The sequence below is a fragment of the Pogoniulus pusillus genome, chromosome 8 (assembly GCF_015220805.1).
Source record: "Pogoniulus pusillus isolate bPogPus1 chromosome 8, bPogPus1.pri, whole genome shotgun sequence".
NCBI lineage: Eukaryota > Metazoa > Chordata > Aves > Piciformes > Lybiidae > Pogoniulus > Pogoniulus pusillus.
Window position 1 is genome coordinate 397,116 of NC_087271.1, and position 27,969 is coordinate 425,084.

Here is a 27,969-nt window from a genome sequence, read left to right on the forward strand (position 1 = left end):
TGCAGTGGGAAAGCTGTGGGTTAGCATTTATTCAGATCTTCAGCCCAAACCATGCCTGACTATCACTATGTGGACCACAGACTCAAACTGACACTGGGGAGAAAGTGGAAAAGGTTCCAATCTCTGCAGGACAAGAGAATGCTTTAAAACGAAACAAAAAACACCCCAAAAAAACAGACAGGAAGGTGGAGCAGGAAGACAAAAACAGATGAAAAAGCAAGAGGCCAAAAAGGGCTTCCTTTTCCCAAAGGATGGTGCTGAATGTGCCACCAGGACACTCAGTACCAGACTAATCAAGTCTGAATGACTCTGGAGACCAGACCTCCCCTTGCAGCAATCTCACCCACACAGCTCCATTTATTTCTGCCTTAGGCTACCTACTGAAGCAGTTTGCTGCTCCTCAGCAGTTTCTCTTCCTTTCCTCTTCTGCCCAGTGCAGCCAGTGGGGAGAGTGAGGCTGTGGCTGAGCAGGTCCCAGCACTGCAAGCTGCTCTGCACTGAAATCCCTTGAACAGAGGATCTGGAAGGGCACAAGCACCTGAACCTATGGACCACATTGCTCCCAGGACTGGCCTGCCCCTCAAACATCTGCTTTGCTGCAGTTTGCCTCTGGCAAACCCAGTCACAGGGGGTCTTGCAGCACCATCACCAGCTTTTGGGTTCTCACATCCTACAGTTTTTCCTCCCTGGCCTAGGCAAGCATTGCTCCTAAATCCTGTTCCTTCTCCTCTGCTTTTCCTCTGCATGGTGCAGAGCAGCCACAGGGTGCTGGCAAGACACATTCCAAAGGCAGGGACTCTCCACAAGCTCCTGTCTTCTTGCTGGGGAAACCCTTTTAGGTTCAGAGGGAGGATGAAAGGGATGCGTGGAGGCTTCCCTGTGCTAGGTTTTTCTGGCACAGTACCTTTGACATGGCTGATTCCCTGCTTACACCATCAGTAATCAAAGGAGGCAGCCAAGCTGCAGAAAAGGTTGGGTTTGCCTTCTTTTACCCACAGCTTTCTCTCAGTGAAAGAGTACCTGAAGCCAGCAGATCGCTAGAGAGACCTGCTGCAGGCAGCAGAGAGGAGGGAAGCAGCTTCTGGAGGTGGGTGACATCTGACAGCTACTGTTCTCAAACGGTGGGGAACAGGATGAGCACAGGGCAGGGCTGGGAGAGCTGGAGGGGGAATTCACCCCTGCCACAGCTGACTTCTGACCCCAGCTTCTGCAGAGCAGATTGGGGAAGGCACCAGAGGACAGCTTGCTCTGTTCCACATCGGCAGGCACAGCTAAGGAGAGCTTTGCCCAGCTGCAAATTACTTGAGCAAAAAAAGATGGGAGTAGACAAGAGCCTCCCTGTCCTTCAGAAGAGACAGCGCACAGCAGCTCACCATTTTTCATCTTTTAAGAGGCTCTTCAAAGGTTTCTCCACAAAGAACCCAAACTTTTAGATCTCATTGCTTCCCTGGCAGCCCTGTAATGCAAAGAGCTTACCAGGCTGGCCTTGGAATAAGAGTTGTTAAGACAGGAGCAGCCAGAAATGCCTTTTGGAGCCCTGATCCTCCCTGAAGGAGGCTCCAGGATCTTCCCTCCCAAGGTGTGAGCACACCACGAGGTTAAGAGTGTAGCATGAAGCTGAAACGGGGGCTGGAGCAGAGGAGAGACAGAGCAAAGCAGAAAAGAAGAGGCAGGGGAGGGAAACACATTGGGCAGTTCCCCAGCCCCCATCCAGAGTCAGCAAACCCACGCTCCTCCATGCAGGGCACAGCACCAAAAAGCACTGAGTCTCCTTTGCTGCTTTAAACAGCTACAGCACTCCCAAAGTGTTCTTAACGCTAAGAAGTGAGACTGCCCACAGCAGAGATCACACTGTGAAGGACAGCACCGGGGCTGGGGAGCCTGCCTACATCGGTTCAAACACCTCTGCACAGCAGCTGATACAGCAGGATCAATCCCCTCCTTCAAGTGGAGGAACTGGCATTTCCTGGCAGGGGGAAACTGAGGCACCAAGGGACTCTGACATGCCACAGGATGTAAATAAAGGGAAGCTCATGCCAGGGCTACACTGCAATTAATGATGCTGCTTCTTCTGCTGGCAGTCTGTCAATTAGACCAGATTAGGGATAATCCTTGCTAATTATCTTATCATTTAACAAGCAGTTATCTGCCTATAAAAGGTGTTCCTGTAACAGGCACATGCTGTCCCACTAGCACAGCCAGCCTCCTCTTAAACACCTCCAGGTATGGGACTTCCCCACCTCCCTGGGCAGCCCATTCCCATGCCAATCACTCTCTCTGGCAACAACTTCCTCCTAACATCCAGCCTGAACCTGCCCTGGCACAGCTTGAGGCTGTATCCTCTTGTTCTGTCCCTGGGTGCCTGGCAGAAGAGATTAACCCCACCTGTCTACAGCCTCCCTTCAGGTAGTTGTAGACAGAAATGAGGTCTGCCCTGAGCCTCCTCTTCTGCAGGCTGCACACCCCCAGCTCCCTCAGCCACTCCTTGCAGGGCTGTGCTCTAGGCCCCTCACCTCTTATTCTACCATTGGACACCACTGAGCAGAGGCTAGCTCTGTCCTCCTGACCCTGCCCTTCACATCTTTATCAACATGAATGAGGTCACCCCTCAGGCTCCTCTGCTCCACACTAGGTTTAGAGATGATGCTACCAGAAGACAGCTCCTAGATTACCCACAGCCCTCAAACTCTAGCCAGAAAGAATCGACAGGGTGATCTGCAGCCATCCAGCAAGACTTGGACAGACAGAGCTGGGCACAGAGGAATCAGGTGAGGTTCAAGAAGGATAAGTGCAGAGTCCTGCACCGGGGGAGGAATAATAAACTGCACCAGTACAGGCTGGGAGATCTGCAGCCACTGGCAAACAAAGTGTCTTTCCTGGAAGCAGCAGCACCAGAGGGAAAACAAATTGAAGCAGGTGTGGAAAGAGTTAGGAAGAACAAGAATTGCATTCCCCAGCCAAATTGACAGATTGGAGCAGAGGAAAACAAATCAGGAAGGGAAAAGGCTGTGCCTGCTGTCCAGATTTTTCAGGTGCTGGAAGGAGATGGAGCTTGGCTTCAGGCTCTGTTTCAAGGCCTGGGAGCTGTCTCTCCAAGTGGCTGCATTAGCGCTCAGCCTGGGCTCAGAATGGATTCTAGGGGGGCGTGTCCACCCTGGCCAGGGCTGGGATTGCAAGCCCTGGAGGAGCAGCATCCTACAGAAGCACCAGGCCCACCACAGCGATGACCATGAGGAGCCCAGCCAGGATACAGATGCTGATGAAGACGATGTCACTGGTGTCCTGGCTCTTGGTGTCGTGGCTGACTGTCACTTCCCCTTTCTGCTGCTGGGCTTCCAGGAGGTTTTCCGCCTGGCTGAGCCTGGCTGGGTCAGGGCCAGCAATGAGGGTCACAGAGGCTTCCTTCCTCTTGGGCTCACACTGCAGCTCGTACTGGTGGATGTCCTCCTGGTCGCCCACTGAGAAATCCACATAGAGGGTGCTGACGATGACAGCTGTGCTGTTGCGCTTCTGCAAGGCAAGGGTCACAGCTCAGCAGGCCCTTCTGCAGCTCCCTCACAGGCTCTGGAGGGCACCTGCCCGTGGATCACAGACCAAGGTGGGAGATGGGCTGGGAACAACTCTCTGCAGCAGCTGCTAAGCGTCTACTCAGCTTGCTCCAAAGGAAGCTTTGCTGACCGCTTACCTGGGATTCAGTGCCACAGGTGTCGAACCTGGTGTGTATCCTGAAGTTCCCACCAACCACCTGGGCTGCACAAGAGGGGTTCCCCAGATAAATCCTGCTCCTCTCCAGCTGGGCCAGGGACTGCACAGGGATCTGGATGTGGAAGTCTGTCCGGGTGCAGCTGACGTTCATGGGCACAACTATTGGGACAGAAAACGCCAAGGTTGGTCAGGGCCTTCCCCAGGCTGCGCTGACTGCAGTAGCTCAGTGCAGAGTCCTCTCCAACAGACAGTCCCCAGCACACATGAAGAGGTGACTGATGGCAGTGGAAGTAGTGAGGACACCAACCTCACGAGTTTGCTGTGCATCCTGCAGTGCCTGTTGTAGGGCTCTTGAGATGACTGTCAGGGAAAAGGGAGCTACAGCTGAGAGGCAGAAAGCAGGATTTCAGGTGTCACTATCACAGCCCTGAACCGTGCTGAGGTCAGACAGGGCTAGCTCTCAGGAGCTGCCCTCTCAAACCTTATCCTCCTTCCCAGCTTCACGAGTGACACCCAAGTGCCAGGAAACACTGTGCGTGTCATACTGGCACTGCCATGGCAAGGAAGGCTTTACCCTGTGAGAGCAGCCACTCTCCATCATTGCAAACCCAGCCAAACGTTTGAGTTGCTGCCCAAGATTAGATCTTGAGAGCTTTGCTGCTGACTTGCTGTGGGCATAGAGCTCCTCTGAACACTACAGCATCTCTGCAAGAGACACAGTGATGAAATGGAGCAGATGCATATCAGAAGACCCCCACACCTGCCCGAGTGATGCAGCTGCATGGCTGCCACATGGTCCCTGAGGAAGAGGGAGATAGGTCCCTGGCCCCGGTGTATCCTCTATCCCAGGTCTTGTCTCATGCATCATCAGTCCTAAGAGTCTTATGCCCCAGATCTATGAGGAGCAGCTGAGAGAAGTGGAGTTGGAGAAAAGCAGGCTCAGGGGAGACCTTCTTGCTCTGTACAGCTCTGTGAAAGGAGACTGTAAAGAGGTGAGGGTTGGTTTCCTTTCCCAAGTAACGAGTGGTAAGAGAAAACAGCCTTGGGCTGCACCAGGGTGGGTTTAGGCTGGATGTTCCCCAAAAGGGGTGCCAAGTCCTGCAACAGGCTGCTCAGCAAAGTGCTGGAGGCATTCAAGGGACACACAGATGTGCTGCTGAGTGGCACGGTTCAGTGGTGGACTGGGCAGTGCTGCGCGAGTGCTTGGCCCTCGTGGCCTCGGTGGTCTCTTCCTGCAGAAAAGATTCTATGAGCAGCCTTCCACCTCCCCCAGAAGGATATTTTTGATGGGGAGCTAGAAAACACCACTCGGGCAGCTGCTGTTAAGCTGCTCAGGATGCCAAGGAGTAAGGCATTGAGGAGCCCAGCCCCCCCCTCCATCACTCTCTCCCTCTAGCACCATATTTGGCCCCTCTGGATGCAGAAAGCAAGGAAAGGAGCAGGGAGGAAAAACGCCCCCTTCAGCTTCATCCAACCTCATTCAGCCACTTGGGCTGTATGAATTATTGAGTTCTTCCAGCTCCCTCTGAATCCTGGCCTCCTGAAACTGGTGAGATGCAATAAAATCAATAACCAAACCCAGTGTCCCTTTGCTTCACTCAGTGCATTATAAAACCATTAGCAGATTCACCAAATAACTAAAGTGCATTAGATCAGGAGGAGGGGGAAATGGATCCTCTCTCCTGGTATGTAGGCTTTCATTCAAATGGCCATAAATTACAGATGCCCAGCCCAAGCCATGTCCTTCCATGGACCTGAAAGAAAAACATCTGCATGGCTGAAGGGCTGCGAACAGGATCACAGAATCCTTTAGGTTAGAGGAGACCTTTAAGATCAAACCCAACAATCAACCCAGCACTGCCAGGTCACCATTAAACCATGCTCCTCAGCACCACATCTACACATCTTTTCAACACCTCCAGGGATGATGTCTCCATCCTGAGCATCCTGTTCCAGGGCTTGACAAGCCTTTTGGTGAAGAGTTTTCTTAATATCCAACCTACACCCCTTCTGGTGCAGCTTGTCCTGTCACTTGTAACTTGGGAGACCAACCTCCACCTCATTACAACCTCCTTTCAGGCAGCTGTACAGAAGGAGAAGGTCTCCTCTGAGATTTGGACATGGAAGCTGAAAGGAAAAGCATCTGCATGATTAAAGAGCTATGGATGTGGACATGGTGGCTGAGGTGCCCCTTTGCCACCAAGGGCTGTGAAGGAAGGCAGTGGTGAGGAGAGGCTGGTGGCTGCCACTGTGAGCACCAGTCTGCTGTCAGGGAGGCTGGATGTGCCATGCAGCCCGCTACTGGCAAGCAGGTGCCCAAATTGCCAGGCGAACAGAGCAGGCAGCCTCAGCTTTATGAGGGAGGCTCGGTTTCACCTCCAGCCTTTTCTCCTCTCCCAGCACGCACCCAACAGCATGCAGTGCAGGATGCAGGAGCCCCAGGCAGCTGGGAGAAGCCTCATTCCCCTCTGTGATGGGGCTTTCCTTGCTTTTCAGCTTGCATTCCATCTATGTGCCTGCAAGCTTTTCCATCAGGAATGAGGTTTCCTCACAACCACACACAGCAAGGCCCAGATTCCTCTCCCTGCACGCTGCTCTAAACGGGCAACAAGCAGCACAAGGACAGGGACACACCTGCTGTGCACACCAAAGCCTTGCTAGATATCTGCTGCAACCTCTCTCCTCTGAGGCTGCAAAGGCTCAGGAGAAAACTCCATACCATCTCTTACTCCTAGAGCCACACCCTCTCAAATTCCTGCTGCTACACTAGAAATGAAGAAAAATTTTGCTGCTGAGGGACAAAAGCTCATAAATCTGGGGACAGGCACCGCCAGCTCCTGTGCTGCTGGTCCTGCAGCCCTGCTCCAGCTCCAGCCAGCCAGCGAGGCTGCCCCTGCCCGAGGCATCTCTGACACACAGACAGCTCAGATGTAATTACGGTGAAATACAACAAACACCACAAATTCACTGGCTTTGGAGGTGCAAAGGTTGGCAAATATATGGGGAAGGTTACAGAGCATTCCTCCCACTAGCTGTGGCTGCCCTGGCTAGAAGACAGGGCACGAGAGCGGTAAGGAGGTGGCTGACAGGGCGGCTGGATTTCAGAGTGCTCTGCCCTTAGGGGTCCTTTTCCTCTGTGCTGCTACTAGCAGAGGAGAGAACATGGTTTATGTCTGCCTGCTCAGCTGTGTGCTAGCTCCCTGAGGGGCACAGAACAGGGCTTTAGTCCCCCGAGACCCCCCTGGGTTTTCTCTCCCTCATGTCCCGAGAGGAGCAGGAGCACAGCAGCGGCAGAGATGCAGGGAGGAGAAGCTGGAAATCACCTCCTGAATGCTAACCACGATGGGGAGCATGTGCATCTTGCACTCTGTGAGAGCTGGAAATCACCCAGCACGTCTTCTCCAAGCCCGCCCTAAGGAGCCATGTGCTCTGCTGCTGCAGTCAGGTACAGGCAGTGCACGCTCCCCCCGCAGTGACGTGGTCTCAAGCACGCCCCGATGGAAACAAAGCACTGAGGAGCACCCAGGCCAGATTTTACCTCCCACGTAGGCAATGGAGAAGCCCCTCTTGGCCGTGTTGCGGTCGGTGTGGAGGACCAGCAGCAGCTGGTTGCTGCGGGAGGTGACGGGGGCCAGGCTGTCCCGCCCACACCACTGCCCCACCAGGGACCCGTTCTCGGTGCCGCCATCGAAGGCAGCCAGGTGGTCATAGTCGCAGCTGCCCGTCAGGCTGCTCCGGCCCTCCAGCTCCATGTCCAAGAAGAAGACCTTGATCCGGTAGCCCGGGGGCAGCTGGATGCTCCACTGGCACTTGAGATTGTTGGGGTAGAAGTTGGGGTAACGAGGGCTGGAGAAATTGCCTTTGATGGTGGTGAACACCTCCTGGCACTCACCTACTCAGGGAAGAAAAAGGGAAAAGGAAGAAAGGCAGCAGCTGTGAAGTCCCCTGGGTGTGATGAGCAGTCACTTGGTCTACCATCGCTAAAGGATGCTCTGCCTTCCACCTCACTGCCCCCCAGCCTTGCATTCGGCTGATGCACACCCATCAGCTTTAGGGCACGGCAACACCCACGGCAGCCACAGCCCTAAGCGGGCAGATGAGCAAACCCCACATCCCCAGGGAATGGCACTGGCAAGGGAGAAGGGTGGTTCTTGCTCAGGATAAAAGCAACCTAGGGTCCAGAAGAGCCATAGGGACGCCATTTGCATTGTCTGGTGGTTTGCACTCCACATCATCATCACCTCATCATCTCCCCTTCATGAGGGAGGGACAGCACCACCACCTTGGGGACCCAGGCTCACATCCTTCCCACCACCCCACCCTGCTGAGACTCTCGTACCTGAGTAAAAACGGGCCTTGAAGCCTCTGCCACCGATGTTGAAGTCTGACTTGAAGAGGATGAGGAGGTGTGGGGAGGAGGAGACGACGCGGGGCGGCCGGCTGCTGCCGCAGTAGCGTCCCAGGTGGGGGGCAGCAGCAGTGAGGCCATCAAAAAGGGCCACGTAGTCAAAGCTGCAGCCCTGGCTCCCCTCCACCTGGAAGTCGGTGAACACCAGGGTGAGGGGACCACCGCCGGCCCCCCCGATCCTCCAGCGGCACTCGGCGTCATTGGGGTAGCTCTCGGGGTAGCGGGGGCTGGTGATCTCCCCAGACAGCCCTGTCAGCTGCCCGCCACAGGCGTCTGCGAGGAGGCAGGGATGATGAGGATGGTGGAGGAGGGCAGATGGATAGATGCTCCAGCACCACCCCCCTCCCCACTACCTTTCCGGTAGGCAGCGGCGAAGCCATGCTTGGCCACGTGGCGATCAGAGCGGAAGATGACGGCCATGACGTGCCAGGCAGAGGAGAAGGGTGGGGGAGGGCTGTGGCCACAGAAGGTGCCTAGGAGGTTGCCTTGGTCCCGGGTGGCCCCATTGAAGACCTGGAGGTAGTCGTAGGCACAGGCATCGTGGTACTCCAGCTCGAAGTGGCTGAAGGAGAGCAGGACGGAGGAGCCCTCGGCCACCACAATCAGCCACGTGCACTCCGTCTCGTAGGGGTACAGCCCTGGGAAGTTGGGGCTGGAGAAGTTGCCAGAGGGTGCTGAGAGCACCCCTCCACACTTGATGCCTGGAGGACACGGAGGTGGGTGCAGTGTCTCCCTTCCCAGGAGAAGTCTAAAATGACGGCAACAAGGTGCACAGCACTGACTCCATCCCACCCACCAGCACTACCAAACACCAGTGCCCTGCAGACCCCCACTGGGTTGGCTGCCCCTTCTCCATGGAGGACATGTGCCCTCCGTCACCCTTCATGCCTCCACCTCCTTTTTCTCCCACTGCTACCCCTGAGCATCTCCAGAGGCCATGCAGGGCTCAGCTGTATCCATGAGCTTGTCCTGCCAACATCCCTCCAGGAAAGAAAACAGGGAGCAGGTTTGGAAGACTGGGCATTTCCAGGCCCATGGGTGCGCCAGGCTCCCCAGAGCCCTGACTGCCCAGCCCTTCAGCTTTGTGTCTCCCTCTGATGATGCTTCCTCCACGGTACTGGTGAATCAAAGCTGGGAGAAACACATCAAAGGGCTTGCCACAAGTCCTGCCTGCAGGGATCGATTTCCTAGTGAAATCTTTGTCCTGAGACACTGGAGTTAGGGAATAAGGCAGGGAGAGGGGTGGCTGCCACCTGCCCCTGGGTCTGATTAGGGTTGGGGTGAAGAGGCTGACACAGTGGGCACATACATCATGTCTGGGAGGGACTCAGAGCCCAAGTAGCCCCTGGGGTACTCATGCAGGCTCGCAGGCAGGGCTGGGTGCTCGCTGCCATCAATCTGGGACAAGTATATTGCAAATCAATAGTCAGCCAGCATGCTGCTGCTCATCACACTGCCTGCTGCGGTCCTCCTGGTGAGGGGGGCTCCCGCGGGTGCAGACGGGTAAGGAGCTGGCGTTCACCCGCAAAGCTGGCCAGACCTAAAACCACCCTGCTAACTACTGGGGCTGGGCAGCAGTCACACAGGGCTGGTGCTACAGGAAGAACGTCACTGAAACAGACATCCAAGGGGAAACACAGCGGTAGGAGTGGGGGCGTTGAGCAGCCACAGGGCAAGCAGATTGATGGGTTAGGGGCTGGGAGCCTTAGGGTGCTCTAGGAAGCCCCCACTTCCTAGGGTGCAGAAGTGGGGTGAGCAGGCAGCAGTGGGCAGGGAGGAGGCTCCTTGCCTCCCTGTTTTGATTTCTGCTGCAGCCCTTTTGTGAGAAAGGCTCTGCCCTTTCCAGGGGGAGGTACTGCTCATTAGCCAGGTTCCTAGGCTGGGCTGGCCCCCACCTGCCCCCATTCCGTTGTGTTATCTGTTCACTGTGCCACATGTCCCAGGCAGGGCCGGGTGTATTACACATGTTACCAAACCCTTCAAGAGATGAGCGGCTGTAGAGCAGAGCAGCACGACAGGACAGCCCCTGCCCGCAGCCTCCCGTGGCGCAGAAGCTCCAGCGCGCCACGGCTGCAGCCCGCAGCTTCGCGCCCCGCGCCTGGCCCGAGCGAGCTCCGTGCCCAGGCCGAGAGCACAGATCCGCTCGCACCCCAGGCCACTGCAGCACCCACGAACAGCCCTCTCCTCCCCAGGGACCGTGGGTGCCCATCAGCCCTGTGGGCCCCACTGGGAGCTGGGCTCTTACCTCTGCTGGGAACATCCCCGAGAGCCCCGCAGAACACGGCCAGCGCTGCCAGGCAGCCGGTCCCAAAGCACCCCATCCTCTGGCAGGCAAATCTCCCCTCACCGGCACCTGAGCATCCTTTTGGAGCTGCCTATCTGGGACGAAAAGAATAAAGAGAGAAATAAATAAAAAGCAGGAGGACTTCAGAATTAATAGCAGAATGAATAATTCATCACTTGTTTGAACTAAGAGCAGCAAGGTAACTTGATCTATTCCTCCCTCCCTTCACTCAGTTTTAATGATCTGGATCAGATGTCCCAAGGATTTACACTATACCAGATACCTTGTCAATACACCATATTTAGGAGCAATATTAACGTTACAGATATGCCATGCAAGGGCAGTAAGTCTGGGCTGACAACGTGCCCTTAAGGGGCTGTGAAAATAATTCAGCTTGCCAGGCAAGCCAGCCAACCAAAATGGAAATTTCAGACGCAGCACAGAAAAAAGCACCTCAGGAATTAACTTGATTTATCCTGCAGCACCCACTGCACAAAGCCAACTAGTGGCAAAGGCCGGAGAAACAGGGCATGGGCTTTGAACACAGCCACACCTCCGGGCCAGCACCCAGCCCAGCTGCACGGGATGCTCAGCCTGGGAAAGCAGCAGCTGCAAGCACTCCGGAGAGCAAACCTCCCCCATCCCGAGAAAAAGCAGAAGGTAAGCCCCATCAATTGTTACAGGAACTGCAAAGGCCTTAGACGACAACCACGTTCGTCCATGCTGCCCCACGCTCCTCCTGCCCAGGCTCTTGAACGCACCCAGCTGAGGGGAACCAAGCCCTCGGTTCGGCTGTGCCACCTTAGCTGGAGCAAGCCCAAACCCAGCAGCTGTTCAGTTCCTTCCCCCTGCCCAGGAGAGGGGAAAAAAAAACCAATCTTCCCTGCTGCCATAGCCCACACCCAGATGAATGCCAGGGAAGAAAGCCCCAGGAAGCCTAGCCTGGTGCAAGTAACCTGTGCTACAGAAGTCACCTTGAGAGCAGCCAGTGCCTGTAAATCTCAGGCTGGGAGACAAGTTGCATTTATTAATTAAGCAAGGAGGCTCCATGCCCGAGACACTTCCTGTGGATTAATGATGGGCTGGGAGGAGCTGATGGTCTGAGGTGCAGCTAAGGACCATTAACACCAACTGGTCCTGAATCCCCAGGAAATGCTCCATGCCAAGGTCGTTAAGTGCCTGCATGTACTCCTGGGTGATAATAGCAACAATATTGGTACAGGCTCTCTCTCCCCACTGCCCAGCCTCGCTCCAAAGGCTGCTGGCATCATTGAGGCACCCCAGACAGGAGGGCTGCATCCTGAGCCCAACTGAGGCAGACAACATGGAGATGTTTGTCCTGGGATTTTGGGCACTGCATCACCCCACAAGTAGCAGGAGTAAGTGCATGTTCAAACAAGGAGGTGCAAGGCAGCCCTCCCTGCCTCCAAGCAATGTGCAAAGCTCCTGCTCCGGTGCAAGCTCTGGGAGATGGCTGTGACACTGCCATCTCCCCCATGATCTCAAAAATCACAGAACTGCAGATCATTAGGTGTTGGAAGACACCTCCTGAGATCACATCCAACCCCCCTGCCAGAGCAGGATCACCCGGGGCAGGTCACACAGGAACACATCCAGGTGGGTTTTAGAGATGTCCAGAAAAGGAGACTCCACAACCTCTCTGGGCAGCCTGCTCCAAGGCTCTGTCACTCTCACAGTAAGGAAGTTTGCAATGGAATTACCTTGAGTTTATATCAGTTGCCCCTTGTCCTATCACCAAGTATCACTGAAATGAGCCTGGCTCCAGCCTCCTGACAGCCACCCTACAGGTAGTTGTGGACATTGATCAGCCCTCCTCTCAGCCTTCTCCTCTCCAGATTAACCAGCCCCAGGGCTCTCAGTCTCTCCTCATAAGGGTGCTACTTCAGTCCCTTCATCATCCTTGTAGCTCTCTGCTGAACTCTCTCAAGCAGTTCCCTCTTGAACTGGGGAGCCCAGAACTGGACACTCTTTCAGATGTGGTCTGACTAGGGCTGAGTAGAGGGGTTCCTCTTAGGGGCACTAAAGAACTGGATTGGCTGCTTCCTTTGGACAGGTCGGTGTCCGTGCCCTGTACACCACACGCAGAGCCAACAGGAGAGGTCTGGCACTACGGTGCAGGTCTCTCCTGGGTATTCCCACAGCACGCCCCTGGTTCAGCCCTCCCAGCTGCAGTCCCCTGGGCCTGGGGACAATGTGCTACCTGCTCCTCCAACAATGCACGACTGAGCAACACGTTCATCCTCCAGCAACACTCCCTGTCCTCCAGCGTCCCCACTGCTGGCCTCAGTGCCAAGACACATCCCAGCAGGATTCCTGCACTGGGCACACCAGTACCTAGGCATAGCTTTTCTCCATCCCCCCAGCTGCACTCTGCATCATGATATGTCCAGAAGATGGGGGGGGGGGGCTCTACTGTGCAGCACAGCAGCTGTGTCCCCCTCCCAGGAGACACCATCCATCAACCACTGGCACATTCACCCTCGCCTGACCTAGGGACAGTCCTTCCCCAACCCAGCCAGAGCCCAGCAGCACAGAGCCAGGAGGGAGAGTGAAGGCAATGAGATGCAGCAGAGAAGGGGAGAGTGAAGGCAATGAGATGCAGCAGAGAAGGGGAGAGTGAAGGCAATGAGATGCAGCAGAGAAGTGAACAGTCAGGCAGGTCCTGCACAAAGGTCTGTCAGGAGGTGGTCTGGATCAGCCAAAGGTGCCCTAGCTCCATCCAGAAACACAATGGATGATTTCAAGGTGCACCACATCAGGCCTGCCTCTGTTCCTCTGCGGGCAGCTTTCTAAATCCTGAGTCAGAAAGGCATTTGATTCATTCAAATAGAAAGGATGTGATCAGGACTGTGAGACTCCAGGGGAGATCGAAGGTTTAACTATGGTCCCCAGGAGAAGCCAGAATCATTTAGGCAGGAAATAATGAGATGAAATTAAGAAGATATTTAGGCTGCACATGTGGAAGGAAGAAAGCAAGCAAAGCAAAGTAGAACCTCTCTGCACAGCGCTGCTCAGGCAGCAGAGGCTCCCCAGGAGGTGGCCAGAACGCTGGGGTACCCTGCCAGCACCTCCCTGCCATAGCCTGGCAGCAGCCACCCACTGCTGCCAGGAGCTCACACATCCCTGGCTCCACAGACTGCCCAGTCAGCAGCACCACCCTTTCCCCATGGAACTGCCATCACAGAGTAGCTCCTGGGCCTCCCAAGGGAAGAGGAAACTTCTCCTCTTCCCTCAGTAGGGAAAATCCTGCCCGAGAGCTTTTTCATCTCGCATTCCTTTGCAGGAACGTACACAAGCTTCCGAAAGGACCTGCCCCCACCGGGGACAGGGTTAGGGGACTCGCCTTAGAGTCAGCCTGACAAATGACAACAGGCAAGAGGGAGAAAGGCGTTAAGACAGAGAACAAAACGTCGGTGGGCAGTATAAAGGACTCCTCGAGTTCCTGCTTCCAAGGACATCGTCTCCCCCAAGGAGAACGTCTGACAGGGCTCCCGGTGCCCGCCGGCGTGCCGAGCGCCACGCATCCCCTCCTGCCGCTCCGCCCGCAGCCTGCCTTTGCAGGATTGCAACCCGCAGCACTCACAGCCTGCTCCGTCTCTCACCACCCTCCCTTCGAGCCGAGAACAAAGGCGGGAGGCTCCGCAGCAGAACGGCCGGACCAGCTGGGGAGGGCTGCACCGCGGTGGCCCATATGTGCTGAAATACCCAGCCAGATTGGGGTGGCACCGAACGGCACAGCCCCAGCTTGCGCGCCGAAAGGCGTCGCGTTCCTGGAGCCAGCGACGAGTCTGGCTTCAGGCTTTTGCAGAACGGCTGGGTGGAGGTGTAGCAAAATCCCAGAAAGGCAGCGTACTTACTGCAAAAGGTACAAGAAATAAGGTGCTCAGGGTATGCAAAGACGGAGGGAAGTATTCTGTCCCCGTTCCCAGCTAGGGCCAAAGTAGGGAAAGTGACTGGAGAAACAACTCCTGGTTCTATCAGCCCCACGCTTCACAGAAGCACCTCTGCTACACAGGGGTTTACAGTGCCTGAAGCGTGGTGTGGATGGGAGTCACAACTTGCCTTGAACCTAGACAGCTCCCCTGGATCTCTCGCAGCCTGGGAAATCTCAGCACGGATGAACTAGGAAGGGACGGCAAAACAAAGGTGTGCAGGTAGGTCACGGTTTCAGGTGCAGCTGGCAAGTGGTGGTCTAGGGTAAAGGAGTGGACAGCAGATGTGGCACGGGAAGGGCAGCAGCATATTGGGCTAGAAGAGGAGGAAGGGATCAGGTCACTCAGGCCGGGTGCTGTGCCAGGGCAGCTGAAGCAAAGTTCTGTGAAGCCTTCGCTCCTCAGGTGGCATCAGTGTAGGCTTAGGACACCCTCCCAGGCACCTCTGAGAGGCCTGCGACAGAAGCAAAGAGCTACCTGTTTGAGAAGGGGTCCCCTTTAACGAGCAACATTAGGAAAGCAAACAACCATCCTCCCCAGCAGCTACCAGCCAGGTGCTTTCTCACAGGCGATTAGGATATGCTCTGTCTCTCCAGGCAGCACGTCAAGGGTTAAGGATGTGGGCAGGCAAGGCAAGCTGTGCGAGCACAGGAGGAGTGCCTGCTGAGGTCCTCAGCAGGCATCATGTAGAATTCCATCCCCAGGTATGACCTTTTCTACACCCAGTTGGAAGGGCATGTTTCAGAGGAGATCTGCCTTCTGGTATAACTGAGGCACAGAGAGGTTAGCTCGACTTGCCTGGCATCACCCAGCAAGGTGATATGGCCAAAATGAACCCTGTGGACTCCAGAGCAGTGGACCAGTGCTCTGCTGTTTCTGCAGCCAGAGAGTCATCTTCTTGAGGGTTAAGTCTCTCCTCTGCACACATATCAGGACAGAAACTAGTGCAGACTAGGAAGGATTGCAAGGCAAGACATTGGTCTTCATATTACAGCAGAGCTGTGGACTTGGAGGGTTTTTAGTACCCTTACAAGATCTCAAAGGTGCATGTGAAGACTTCCACTGACATGCTGCTCCCTGAGGTGTGGGTGATTGTAGAAGTCACTGTGGAATGACTGATCCTTAAAACACTCTCAAGAGTGAGAACCATACTGAAGACAATTACTTGATGCCAAGGCCTATGAAAGGCTATGTACAGGGAACTCAGCTGACCCAGATTACCAATTCTGAGCAATGTCTGCAGAGAAACAGAGACATCCAAGGCTTGACCCAAGATTCCTTAGGTCAGGAATGTCCTGCTAAAAGACAAAACACGAATTTTCTTCAATTCCTGCAGCTTTCAGGTATCTCTTCATATCTTCACTGAATGCAGAGGAGCCACAGATCAGTGCAAACGGCTTCCTTCGACAGGAATTGATTATCATCTTCAGCAGACCTTCACCGAGATGCCCAGTGTAGGTGTTCTCCTGACAGCTCCAGGGAAGCTTTTCCAGGGTTGTTTCCTGAGAAGACAGAAGGGTTGCAGCATGCCATGTTAAAAAGAACAATTAATTCTTACAGACATCCCCCTCTTCACCTCGGAGTGCTTCACAGGAAGTTTGTCACCTTTTGACTCCAGCTGGATAGAACAGCCTCATCCCAAGAGCTACCTTCCCCTCCCACAGCCCAGGTCAAAGCTTCCCCTGTGATGAGATGTGGCCACTCAAGGCAGGCTGAAGACAATCAGAACGTGACTAGTACAAAGAAACAATGCAGAATCTTTTCCTTTGAGAACCACTTCCCACTGTGCCTTCTCTATTCCCAAATCCTAACTCCCAGGTTTATTCCTCTCTGTTGCCTCTTCCATTCCCAAGTCTCTTCCCAGTCACAAGTCTCACCTTCCTTGACCAAAACTGAAGGAAGACATTCCTGCTCAAAAGACACCTCTGATGTCTCAAGAGGAGTGTTAGACCCCACAGGGACTGCCTTGCTGCTGCTAATTAGAAGCAGAAGGTGCTCAGATGTGGTGGTGACGGGCAGCAGAGTGAGATACTGGGACAGACAATCCCAAAAGGGAGGGCACATGAGTCAGTGCTGGACCACACCAGACCTACTAAGAGCAGAGAGGAGAGGGAGAGCTGCACCCATGGGGCAGGCAGTGTTGACAGGGGTCAGGTGGGTTTCTTAACCTTCACTGATTGCATTTCCTGACCTCATCAGGCTCTTTGGCCAGCAGTGTCCTGCAAGGGCTGGTTAAGCTCTGCCACCACAGACAATCACCACTCACACACCTATGAAGGAGCCTAAAATCACAAGCACTCTGTGCCCATTCTCAACATGCCAAGGATGTATGTGGAACATAATGTATGAGGCAGATACACCATGAGATACGAAAAATGATTCATCTGAGAAACTAAAAATGCAATGGGACTCATTCCCTCAGCATAAATAATTCTCTCTATATCCTCCCTGCAATGAATCCTCATTTCTGACAGAGAATTCTCAGCTTCCCAATCTGTGCAGAACACAGGCAACTTTGGGACCCACCAGAAATGAAAAAGACTGCTCCAGATACAAGACCATTGAGAGCTATGCCCTCATCCATAGATTCATCTGGAAAAACAATTTTACAGAGAGAAAAACGACTTTAAGAAGTTTAAAAATGGGTCAGCTGGGAAAAATAATTGCTAGGAAGTCTGTGCTAAAATACCAGAAGAAGAGAGCTATGGCCATGAGCAATGAATAGACAAGGAACACAAAGATGATCCAAGGGCTGCAGCACCTCTGCCAGGAGGACAGGATGAGTGAGCTGGGGTGTTTCAACCCTAGAGAAGACTCTGGGGGGACCTTAGAGCTGCCTTCCAATAGCTGAAGGGATCCTGCAGAGGGACTTCTCATGAGGGTGTCTAGAGACAGCACAAGGGGGAATGGTTTGAAGCTGGAGAGCAGGGTTAGACTGGAGCCGAGGAAGAAGTTCTTCTGGATGAGGGTGGGACTCTGGCACAGGCTGCTCAGGGAGGCTGTGGCTACCTCCTGCCTAGGGGTGTTGAATGCCAGATTGGATGAGGCCTTGAGCACTCGACCCTAGCTGAGAGGTGTCCTTGCCCATGGTGGGGAGGTTGGAGTAGATGATCTCTGAGGTTTCTTTCAACCTGAGCCATTCTGTGACTCCATGACTGAAGCACTGGTATTAGTAAAGAAGCAAGAGTTTATTTGCTGTGAATACCCCAAATTTCTTCCCAGTTTTCTCTGAATAATTGTTTAGATGCAACAACAGCAGCAAAGGGTGTGGGAACAAATCAAGAGCCACTACAGATCAGTGGGTCCATTCCAACAGAACAGCTACCAAGTAGGTGAAGAGGAACAAGCAGAAACAGTTGTTTGCCTGAAATTTTCCAGTCTGGCAGCAACATGAGAATAAGTAGCAGATTTATGATGACAAAACACACTTGATGCCTGGGAATTAAGACTGGGAGGTGGGATTGTTTAGTCTGGAGAAGAGGAGGGCTGAGGGAGATGTTACTGCTCTCTATGACTACTTGAAAGGAGGCTGGAGTGAGAAGGATGTTGGTCTCTTCTCTCAATAACTAGCAGTAAGATGAAAGGAAATGGCCTTGAGTTGCATCAGGTAAGGTTTAAGGTTGGATATGAGGAACTATTTCTTAACTGAAAGAGCGGTCAGACATTGGAACAGGCTGCCCAGGGAGATAGTAGAGTCACCATCCCTGGAGGTGTTCAAAACCCATGTGGAAATGGCACCTCAGGGCATGGTGACGATGGGTTGGAGGTTGGACTCGAGGACCTTAAAGGTCTTCTTCAACCTTAATGATTCTATGACGCTACCAGAAGGACAGAGGAGGCAGAGGCTCCTCCAGCTCCCAGAACACTCACATGAACATGCTCCATAGCCAATGACTTACCTGGCTTAGGACATAAAATACTCTGACGTTCCAGTATCGAGCCAGGTCCTGGAGAAGGGGTTTCAGATAAATGCTGTCGAATGTAGGGAAGCAGCCCACAAGGGTCACAAAGGTTTCATCCTCTTCATCACCAGTTATGGACTGTAGTATGGGAAGCATGGGAGCGAGGCCGGTACCGGATGCAAGCATCAGGAGTTCTCCATACTAACAACAGAACAGAGTTTGGAATGAGCTGTGGTGGCTGCAGAGGTGCTCACTGTCACTGCCTTCTTGCTGCCACACTGGCAGAGGGTGCTGAGAGAGAGAGGTCATGAAGTAAATTCAACTCTCAGAATGTGTTTGTCTGCAGAGGATTACAGACAGCACTCTCAGGGTTTATGTACCAAATGTAACAAAACTCTGTTTTACCCAAATCCAAACTCTCATCCTCACTCAAGCCTTGATTTCAGTTCAATTGTATTTCAATTTCCCTTCTGCAGCACACTTTGCTGACCCACTGTGGGTTGTTTGCCCACTGGAAACGATCCCTCTGTTTATCCTGGATGCGGCAAAGTACAGCCCTGAGTGTTTTCTGGAGGAAATGGTTTCTTCTCCATCCTCATCCACACATCTTCCTGGTGCACTCAGTTTGTTTTTCAGAGAGCCACCAGCAGCACAAAGTGCTTCCCACCTGCAAGAGGGGACATCCACTCCACAGACAATAAGGATGCCCAGGCAGCAAAGTGCCGTGTGTAGGAAGACAGAAGGTCCCCAACTGCTAGGCAGTGCTGAAGCCCCTATGAGGCCCTCAGAGGTTCTGTTTTGACTGGGCAGTTTATTGTGAATGGACCCAGTCTGCCTGAATCTGAGACCTGTGATACTGGCAGCAAACAGGGACAAATTAGTTCTGCTCTGATACTGATATTTAATGCCTATAAACCCTAAATTGTTCTACAGCAAAGTGTTCTAAAGCTTCCGCAGGTGCTCGGCAAACTGCAAGTTCACAAATCACCCAGACAGTCCTTGAACACAGCACCTTCTAGACGTGGCTGCTGTGCTTTGTCCCAAATGGTTATCTGGAAGCTGTTCAGAAGAGAACAGTGGCCTAAAACAGCAGGCAGAGTATTTTGGGAAGCAGAACACCATGCTCTGCAGGGAGCTCAGCCACTGGGATTTACTGTCTCGGTTTTGTTGGGTTTGCAGGGGGAAAAAAGAAGAAAGAAACCCAAGGCCTTTAGGATCTTACTGATCAGTGTTTCAATTTTGCTCCTCATTTGAAAGGTCAGAATTAAGTAACTGAACTAGTATGTGTGAGAAGCCTTCTCCTGAAACTGGATCTGCCTTTCTTTGCAGCAAGGCTGGTATCAACAGGTGAGATCGACATTTGCAGGGTGGCTGGGTGACATGACACCTCACTGGAGCTGCTGTAGTTCAGGGAATACCCAGGAGAGGAGAAGATTAACACCTCCCCTTCACTCCTGCTTGCTCACCAAACAGCAACATGCCTCAGACCAGGCAAAAACTGATCCAAGCTCAGCAAGGGTGCAGAGGGAGCTCCCTGCTTTCAGTGCATCAGGAGTGCCTAACAGAAGCAATGAACAGAGAGCCTGGCTAACACTTTCCAGTCTCCTGACCACCTCCCTCTCCTTTTCCTTATTAAATGCTCTCCAGTTTAAGAAGGTGTACCTTCTCCAGTTGACTGCTAATGCTGCAGTACTGTACAGCAACCCAAGAAGTCCCTAAAACAATCACAGAATAGCTCAGGTTGGAAGAGATCCGAGACATCATCTACTCCAACCTCCCCACCATGGGCAGAGACACCTCTCACCTAGACTCAGCTGCTCAAGGCCTCATTCAGCTTGGCTTTCTGCATCCCCAAGGGAGGAGTCCACAGCCTCCCTGGGCAGCCTATTCCATAGTCTTACCACCCTCCTACTGACGAGCTTCCTCCTCATCTCCAGTCTAACCCTGCTCTCTCCCAGCTTCAAACCATTCCCTCTTGTGCTGCACCCTGACGAGAAGTCCCTCTGTAGGATCCCTTCAGCTACTGGGAGGCAGCTCTAAGGCACCCCTGGAGCCTTCTCTTCTCCAGGCTGCACACCCCCAGGTCCCTCAGCCTGTATGCTCATAGCAGAGGTGCTGCAGTCCTTGGATCATCTTTGTGTCCCTCCTCTGGACTCACTCCAACAGCTCTGTATCCTTATGCTGGGAACACCAGAACTGGACACAGCACTGGAGGTGAGGTCTCAGCAGAGCGGGAAGTCGTGAAAGAGTCATCCAAGCAATGTCTTCCCCTTGGATCATTACCCAGAGCTAGCTGCCATGAGCTGGCATGTCCTGTGTCTCTTAGCGAACTAACCTGGTTAGGTTGATATGGGAAGCCTCCAAAGGGCCCACGCCAGAACACCACATCTCCTTTCTTCCAGGTTTTGATGTATTGTGACATTAGCCCAGCTTTGTAGCACTAATAAAAAACAGTGCACAAAAGAAGAGAAGAATTAGACTCTGTTGGAAAGTTTCCCAGCTTAAAGTCAATTATAAAGTTATCTACATATAAACAAGAAGGGGGACACAAAAATCCGCACCCCAAACATTTCATGCACTGAAACAGAAAGATCATTCTATCTGAAAAATAACTCCAAGTTATACCCAAAACAAAGGCATTTGAATTAAATCACATTGGATCCTTTCCAGCTCGACTAGAACATAAACATAACCCACTCTCATTCAGTCTGCATTTCCAACACTGGAAAAAGCTTATCAGGGCTCCTGCTTACAAAGCACACAGAGATGAGTGTCTTGAATGCAAAGCACAGCCCAAGCCTTCACGTGCTCTCCAAATCTCAGGGTCTGGGGCGCCTCAAACGCCCTCTGGGTACTGACAGTTATATAACCACCACATAGCTCTCGCTTTGTTTCAGCATCTCTCAGACGCTGTGGTGATACAATTAGTGACCCAAAGTCAGGCACCTCATCCATAAGACTCTTGTTTTCAGAACAGATTAAGGGATGTGTTTCCATTAAGAATGCATATATATATATATAAATACCTTAATGTGGCCTCATGTAACAAAATCATGATCACAATCTGCCTTAGTTTCTGCCAGGCACAAACAAGATCACCTAGGCTTTTGCCCACAGGAACACAAACCTCACTTGTGACTGGTGAAGAAGGGTCAGTGCCTGCTGGAAATAAAAGGACCAAAAGGAAGGGCTCATCCAAGCAGCCTTGCTGCTATGTGCTATATATAATAGGTCTTATAGGCACAACCAGTCAATGGGTAATGAGTGCACAGCCTGTGGGATCTGGCTGGAGAAGAACATCTCCAACAGCAAAAGCAGGTAACAGCTGTGGCATACAACTGGTCTCACAGTGGTGATGCCACTGACAAGGTTGAGGAGAAAAGCAACACAACCAGAGATGAAAAAATGAGATATGACACAAGCCCTCATAGACCCCAGCCCCAATGAAGGAAGCATATTTTGGGATGCCTTTTGCACACATGTTGGACAGAAGCCCAGCTCCACAGCCCAGCACCCTGGCTGGCCACCAAGCTGCACTGCAGGCAAACTGAATTGGCCAGCCACAAAGAAGCTGAGAACATGTGAATAAGTGAGTTATTTGGAGAATAAATCTGATGAGGAGCAACTGAGGGAGCTGGGGATGGTTGGTGTGAAACCAAGAAGAGACTGAGGGGAGACCTCACTGCTGTCTACACAATTGTGGAGAGGTTGGTGCTGGGCACTGCTCACAGGTCATTAGTGACAGAACAAGAGCCAAAGGCCTCAAGCTGCTACTGGGTAGGTTTAGACTGGACATTAGGAAGGATTTTTTCCCAGCCAAGAGTGACCAGGCATTGGAATGAGCTGCCCAGGGAGGTGGTGGAGTCACCAACTCTGGATGTGTTTGAAAGTCATTTGGATGTGGTGCTTGGGAATATGGTTTAGGGCGAACCTTGCAGGGCAGGGTTCTCGGTTGGACTGGGTGATCCTGGGGGGCTTTGCCAACCTGAACGTTTCTGTGATTCTGTGCCTGCAAGGAGTGTGAGCTAACACAGAACAAAAGTGCTCCTCTCCTCCTCCTAACAACCTCACTTAAACAAGATACCTGAAGTATGAGGCGCTATTAGCAGCAGCTGTTAGAATCAAATGGTAAATGTGTAATAAACACATCCAGGCTCTGAGCTTTATGTTCTGGGCAGGTACTCATCCACCTGCATCAAAGGAGCAGTATCTGATACCCACCTTCTTCAAACATATATGGAAACCCAAGGCAAGAGCAGAAAACTCAGCCCCACTTACTGCTTATTCCTAACAGAGCAGAGTAATGGAAACTAAAACCAATCCTTCTTTCACCAAAATTATTTCCAAAAGCTGAAGTAAGAAGTGATTGAGTGGGTTTTAAATTGTTTGGGTTTTTTTTCCCCCTTCTAAATAGAAAGAAAAAAATAATTATCTCCTGGGGGGAAATTTCTACACCCAGTTTTACACGGAGAGAAACCCTAACATTATAAAATCACTCAAAAACAGGGTTATGCCCTGTAAATGGCAACTCCCTCACTCTTTAACTGTAGTATCATAAATGCAATGCTGTAATAATAGGAGACAGAAGGGTCTGAACAGTGCTTGGATTGCATGGTAATAATAATATAGCACTTCCCAAAATTGCCTGAATAGTGTGAACTGCACCACAGCCTAGAGGGTGAGTTAGAAAAACGGCTGCTCTGCACTGGGTGTTACCAACCTCCTTTGTCACTGCCAGAGAACAACTGCAGCTCCTTTTGGGATGAAAGGCTCTATGTAAGGGAAAGGTATCATTACAATCATTACTATTATTATTGAAATGCAAAACCTGGGAGTAATAAGCAAGCAGAGGTGAAATTTCACTCATCCTGTGACCGTATCCTTATTAATGTGACTCGAATGCAGTATTTCTCTCCCCTGCCACACACTCCATTTGCCACAAGAATGGTGAAATGACCCTCTCAGGGGTGTCCTATAGAGGCTGTACACTTTTCTAGACAACAGGGTTTGTGGTTCAATGTACAGTGCATAATAAACCCCAACATGTGAAATCCTGGAAGACAGGCAGAGGGAGAGTGGTCATTCCCTGCAAGCCAGCTGGGACACCCAGCACTCTGCAATTTGTACCCACACCAAAGGCTGCACCCACCTTGAGGAACTGCCCCGACACACAAAAGGCAGCATCAGAAACGTCTTCTCCAGTTTGATATTCTCCATACACAGTCATCATTTATGTGGGCCCTGCAGACTTCTAGTCAGACAAATTTCCAGCCAAGTTCTCCTACCAAACCCTTTCAAAGTCAACCAGCATTCTGTGGCAGCCTCCAGAAGGGTTAAAACGTCCAAAACATCCACCCCAATAGGTGCAACCTGTGTCCACGGGTCACAGCTAGAGAGCCCTGCCTGCAAAGCAGAAACAGCTGCCTGCTGCTTGTCTGCATTCTTAAACAAAATGAAGTGTTCTTAAAGCAAAGCAGAGAGGGGAGAGTAACAGCTAGGCAAAGGCTTCCCAAAAAACAGTGGTTCAACGGGGCTGACAAGTGCCTGTGACTTCAGACAGACTGAAAAGGCAAAATGAAATCTGGGAAGTCAAATGGGCAACTCTTTCCACTCTGGTGACCACAGGGCTCTCAAGAGGCTCTCCCAAGCGCTTAAGAGGACTCCAGTGGCAGAGCAGTTGTTTGTGTGGCACCTTCCTCTGCCTTCAGCTTCGTGGGAAAGCCTGCAGTTCTTAAATCAGCAAAGCACCACTGGTTCAAAACAACACAGAAATGATCCATCAGGGGTTTGAGAGAGCCTAGCTTGAGGCACTGACAGCCATGCTTGGCTCCTCAGGGCCATCCCCACACCTTGGGCTCCAATCCGTATGGCGCAGGCTTACTTACTTTCACCAACACTTCAAAGTACCCCTCTGCATGCCCTGGGCTGATCGGAGTATAGGCTCGCTGGACCTCCAAGCCATCCACCATTCCTCTGAGGAGAGAAACAGAGCACCCCACTGTGAGTCAGGCCATCGACCGGCGTTACCCAGCTCCTGCAGTTCCCTGGGGAGACGAGGGAGGGAGGCAGCAGGTCCTTTCCGAGAGGCCCAGCCCGTGCACAGATGCCAAACATTTCCCTGCCAGCGGTAAAAATCCGGGGGTAACGTAACAGCTAAATGCACCTTTTGTTCTCCTGGTGGCAGCCCCAGCTGTACCCAAGGTTCTCAACACAATCCTGGACGGAGGAAGATGTTTAGCGAGGAACAGTTGAATGTGTAAGAGTGGCAAAGGCAGAGAAAGGGGAGAGAAAACGCATTCATGGATGAGTTTGCTCTCTCTTTTGGGCTGAGGTCTGCCTTCTTCCTGTGCCTGGGCAGTATCTGGCAATTAAATCATGAGAGCCAGGGCACAGCCTTGCCCTGAAGTCTCACTGACACACAAGTCTCATTCCACGGAGTATATCCACCCTGCTCTTTGCTGCTGCCTGTGGTGGTAACTGAAGTGACCAAACCTTCCCCTCTGCTGCAGGATGAGAGATGGCTGAAGGGAGAAGGGTGCACTTTCAGCAGCCAGCTGTACACATCAGCTGTTGGTGCACAAATAGTGTCAACAGATACAGATCAATGGCAGTGTAACATGACTTCTTCTATCTGGCAGTGATCACCACAGATGGCTGAAAGAGACATAAAACTTTTCCAAAGTGGCCCCTTTCTGGCAAGCAATAAACCACACAGTGGGGTTTTGCCAGATGTCAGGAAACCCCTGGACACCAGGGCAACACCCTGGGCGCTGAGCTGCCCCAAGGTACTGGGTGCAAAACACCAAGCCCTGGGGTTAAGTGCAGCTCATGGTCTTCATTCCTACACGCTGGAGTAACTATCTGTTGTAACAGCTATTCTTTTAGCCTTTCTTTCTGCAAATGGATTCTCTTAATCACCACTGCTTCTTTCTGACCCACTGACGCAAGGATAATGCTGAAGAAAAATGGAGCTTTGGAAGGGCTTTTACCATAAAATTAGCAGAGCTAGTGAGCTCACAAGCTCTTTCAACTGCCACCACTGTGGAGGTATAGAAATTATGATTTGCCTGGTATGAAGCCTTTGTCTATTGACAAACCCCTCTGTATTAGGTTACATAATGCAGCCTGTTTAACTGGCACAGAGAACAATACCTTAACACGATATGTTGTCCTAAACGCAGTCGCAGGCTGCTATTTCCCGGCAATTCAAACCTGTACTGGTAGGTGTCCTCTGTTAGCTGCTCCACCGAGCTTATGCTGAATGCAGTAAATGTATCTGGATTCAGCTCTGAATTATTGCTCTGCAAGAACAACAATAAATAATTACTCGGTTAGACGGTGCCTTTTATTCTTTCATTTCTTCCTTTGGAAGTAAACGTGCGTGCTCATTTAGCGCCAGAGTCACTCGGGCCTCCAGGAGAACGCCCATTAAACGCTGGGGCCCCGCACAAATTCCAGCTCTCTGCTGATTCATTATCGTGTTCTGCAGTGTGCACTTTGGGATCTTGCACTCCTCCCCCTCCCCTCTTTGTAAATTACATTTTTTTTACACCTAACAGCAAGGTCATCCTTGGATGACTCACCGCGGCTGGAAACAAACCGAAAGAACCCTGTGGAAAGAGCCGAGCACTGCTCTGGGGGCAGCTCAGAAAGCCCTCACCGATGGCCGCTGCAAAGAGGGAATACTGTCAGCTGTTTCAACACTGATCACTTTGCTTGACCCAGCATAGTTAATCTTATCTAAAAGGGCACTGACAAGTTTAAAATTATGCTCCTAAGACAACTGCTCTACCACTCACAATGCAGCTTTTTATTTTCTCAGCCTCCAAACACAAGTCTTGAAAGGAAGAGATGGGAAAGGTCAGATAAACAGAGTTTCTCTGAGGAAAAATGTCAGAGAAAATTGTGGTTCTTTGTACCTTCCACCAGTTCCCACTGTGCAGAGAGGCTGTCTCTGGCTAGCTGGGGTACTCCAGCATGGAGAGGCTACAGACCCAGGGCTGTAATGCGACACCAGCCTGAATTCGACACTTGGAAAATCACGTTACGGCAGGGAGAGGGCAGGCAAGTGGGAGCGCGGCAGTGAAGGCAGAGTTTGGGGAATTGCCTTTACAGCCTTCTCTTAAGGCACGGCTTTAATCTGTGTTGCATCCCTTGCCCACCACCACAGCCCCCACACGCTAACAAGTACGATCAAAGCACAGGCTCCAGGATGTGAAGAAGATTAACTGACCTGCTCCTTCTTCTCCATGAGGAGGCTTTTGTCTTGCTTTGCTTTGGCCCTCTCCCATTGTGCAAGCTCTTTCTCATACACATCATAGATGCAGGGTTTGCAGCCGCCGCCGCAGCACTGGGATGGAGAAGGTTGCTGGGGTTTGAGGGTCAGCCAGTCCTGCTCATTTCCACTCATTGTCTGTGAAACACAAGCCCTGCATCAAAAACAGCATGCTGAAGAGCGGCAAATGCTCATCAGCACAGCATTATCTGAAGGACTTTGACAGTCTCTCTCGAGCATCTCTCATATGTATCTCAGGGCACCGAAAACCTGCGAGCTGATGCAGGGCCTGCAGTGCTGTGGTCCCTCAACTGCTCACTGCCCCTGCGTTGTCCAGCGCAGGAATGCCAGACACTGCAGCCACACTGCACGGCAGACCCCAGCCTCGGGCTCTGCTGCCCAGCCAAAGCTACCTTCAGCAGCAGCAGGCATACCCTTACTCCTGCTGGTTCTGCCATTGTGATTTCCTACAAGGGGTCACCTGGAGCAGAATGACTTTAAAAATCTGCAGCTCAGTCCATGAGAATAGATAAGAAACCTCAGCCTCCAAGATGTGCCCTTCGGGAGCATAGCTTTAAAATGGGGGGAGGGCAGTGAGCTGAAACTGGGGCTTAGAGCCAAGAGATCAGAGGCAAACGTGCTAAAAAGAAAGGCAAAACAACAGTGGTTATGAGCAGCTCTAGCTTTGAATGCAGACACACGGGACAGGGCAAGAAGCACAGGCTGCGTGCCCTTCACCGTGCAGTGTGCCTTCCACCCTTGCGTTACCCTTGCCTCGGCCAGAGCTGCACCTCCCCAGCGCTCCCCAAACGGCAATCACAACGCGGACCTCCCAGGGACACTCCAGGGTCGGCCTAGCCTCGTTGCCAGCACACTTGCACCGCTGCCACTTACACAAAGGCAGCCCACAGGAAATTACAAAGCCACGGGTGACGAGGCTCTGGAGGAGAGCATTTAGCACTTACAGCAACTTCATTTTCAAGGCGAATTAATTAACTAACCTTCACCCCTACCACACGTCTTGTGGGATGGAGGGGAGGAAGGGAGCCAAGAGGCCAAAAGGTCCTGCACAGCAACCACTGCTTCCGTGCCCCCTGAGTGGGTCTGGGCGCCCTGTACGGCCACAGCTCCTCTGAGAGGTGCTAAGGAGGGGGAACTACAACCAGGCTGCGAGTGGGGCCCGGGACCCCCAGCCCCAGGGCCGCCCAGTTACCGAGTTTCGAGCACCTACTATGTGTGCGCTGAGGGGAACAGGCGGGAACAGGCGGGCACAAGCAGGGCCCCGACACGCAGGGCCAAGCGCGGCCGTACACAAGGAACCCGCAGGCCCCAGCAGTCCCAGTCCCGGCCCCCGCCAAGAGCCCGTCTGCCAAGAGCCCGTCTCCCAGCTGCCCACCCCCGTCCGTCCCCGACTTACCGACACGCCACGCAGCCTCCACCCA

The 27,969-nt window shown here is 52.5% G+C and overlaps 2 protein-coding genes across 5 annotated transcripts; both read right to left on the reverse strand.

Annotated features, from left to right (window-relative positions):
• Positions 1 to 14,553, reverse strand: CDCP2 (CUB domain containing protein 2). The gene is made up of 7 exons (XM_064146891.1): positions 14,477 to 14,553; positions 10,359 to 10,484; positions 8,467 to 8,814; positions 8,045 to 8,386; positions 7,244 to 7,597; positions 3,686 to 3,864; positions 1 to 3,510 (listed from the first exon to the last, which is right to left on the reverse strand). The coding sequence occupies exons 2-7, from the start codon at positions 10,432 to 10,434 to the stop codon at positions 3,196 to 3,198; spliced, it is 1,614 nt and encodes a 537-aa protein (XP_064002961.1). The 5' UTR covers positions 10,435 to 10,484; positions 14,477 to 14,553; the 3' UTR covers positions 1 to 3,195.
• On the reverse strand, positions 13,656 to 27,968 carry LOC135177233 (NADH-cytochrome b5 reductase-like). Of its 4 annotated transcripts, none has more exons than XM_064146894.1 (7): positions 27,945 to 27,968; positions 26,486 to 26,665; positions 25,405 to 25,553; positions 24,138 to 24,225; positions 20,588 to 20,692; positions 18,250 to 18,453; positions 13,656 to 15,852 (listed from the first exon to the last, which is right to left on the reverse strand). In XM_064146894.1, the coding sequence occupies exons 2-7, from the start codon at positions 26,660 to 26,662 to the stop codon at positions 15,649 to 15,651; spliced, it is 927 nt and encodes a 308-aa protein (XP_064002964.1). In that variant the 5' UTR covers positions 26,663 to 26,665; positions 27,945 to 27,968; the 3' UTR covers positions 13,656 to 15,648. The 4 variants fall into 4 exon arrangements, with proteins under 4 accessions (XP_064002964.1, XP_064002965.1, XP_064002966.1 ...); XM_064146895.1 differs by having other exon boundaries at positions 26,486 to 26,681; positions 27,945 to 27,960; XM_064146896.1 differs by lacking the exon at positions 27,945 to 27,968 and adding an exon at positions 27,529 to 27,676.
• Position 27,969: the final 1 nt, after the last annotated feature.

What these genes read in the sequence shown, in the direction of transcription:
- CDCP2 (XM_064146891.1), bottom strand. Translation starts at nt 10,434, where the DNA reads ATGGGGTGCTTTGGGACCGGCTGCCTGGCAGCGCTGGCCGTGTTCTGC. An exon ending in CTCCATTGCCTACGTGGGAG is followed by an intron (nt 3,865 to 7,243) that starts GTAAAATCTGGC and finishes CTGTCCCAATAG; the next exon opens with TTGTGCCCATGAACGTCAGC. An exon ending in CCTGTGGCACTGAATCCCAG is followed by an intron (nt 3,511 to 3,685) that starts GTAAGCGGTCAG and finishes CTTGCCTTGCAG; the next exon opens with AAGCGCAACAGCACAGCTGT.
- LOC135177233 (XM_064146894.1), bottom strand. Translation starts at nt 26,662, where the DNA reads ATGAGTGGAAATGAGCAGGACTGGCTGACCCTCAAACCCCAGCAACCT. An exon ending in TCATGGAGAAGAAGGAGCAG is followed by an intron (nt 25,554 to 26,485) that starts GTCAGTTAATCT and finishes TTGTTCTTGCAG; the next exon opens with AGCAATAATTCAGAGCTGAA. An exon ending in GGACAACATATCGTGTTAAG is followed by an intron (nt 24,226 to 25,404) that starts GTATTGTTCTCT and finishes TTCTCTCCTCAG; the next exon opens with AGGAATGGTGGATGGCTTGG.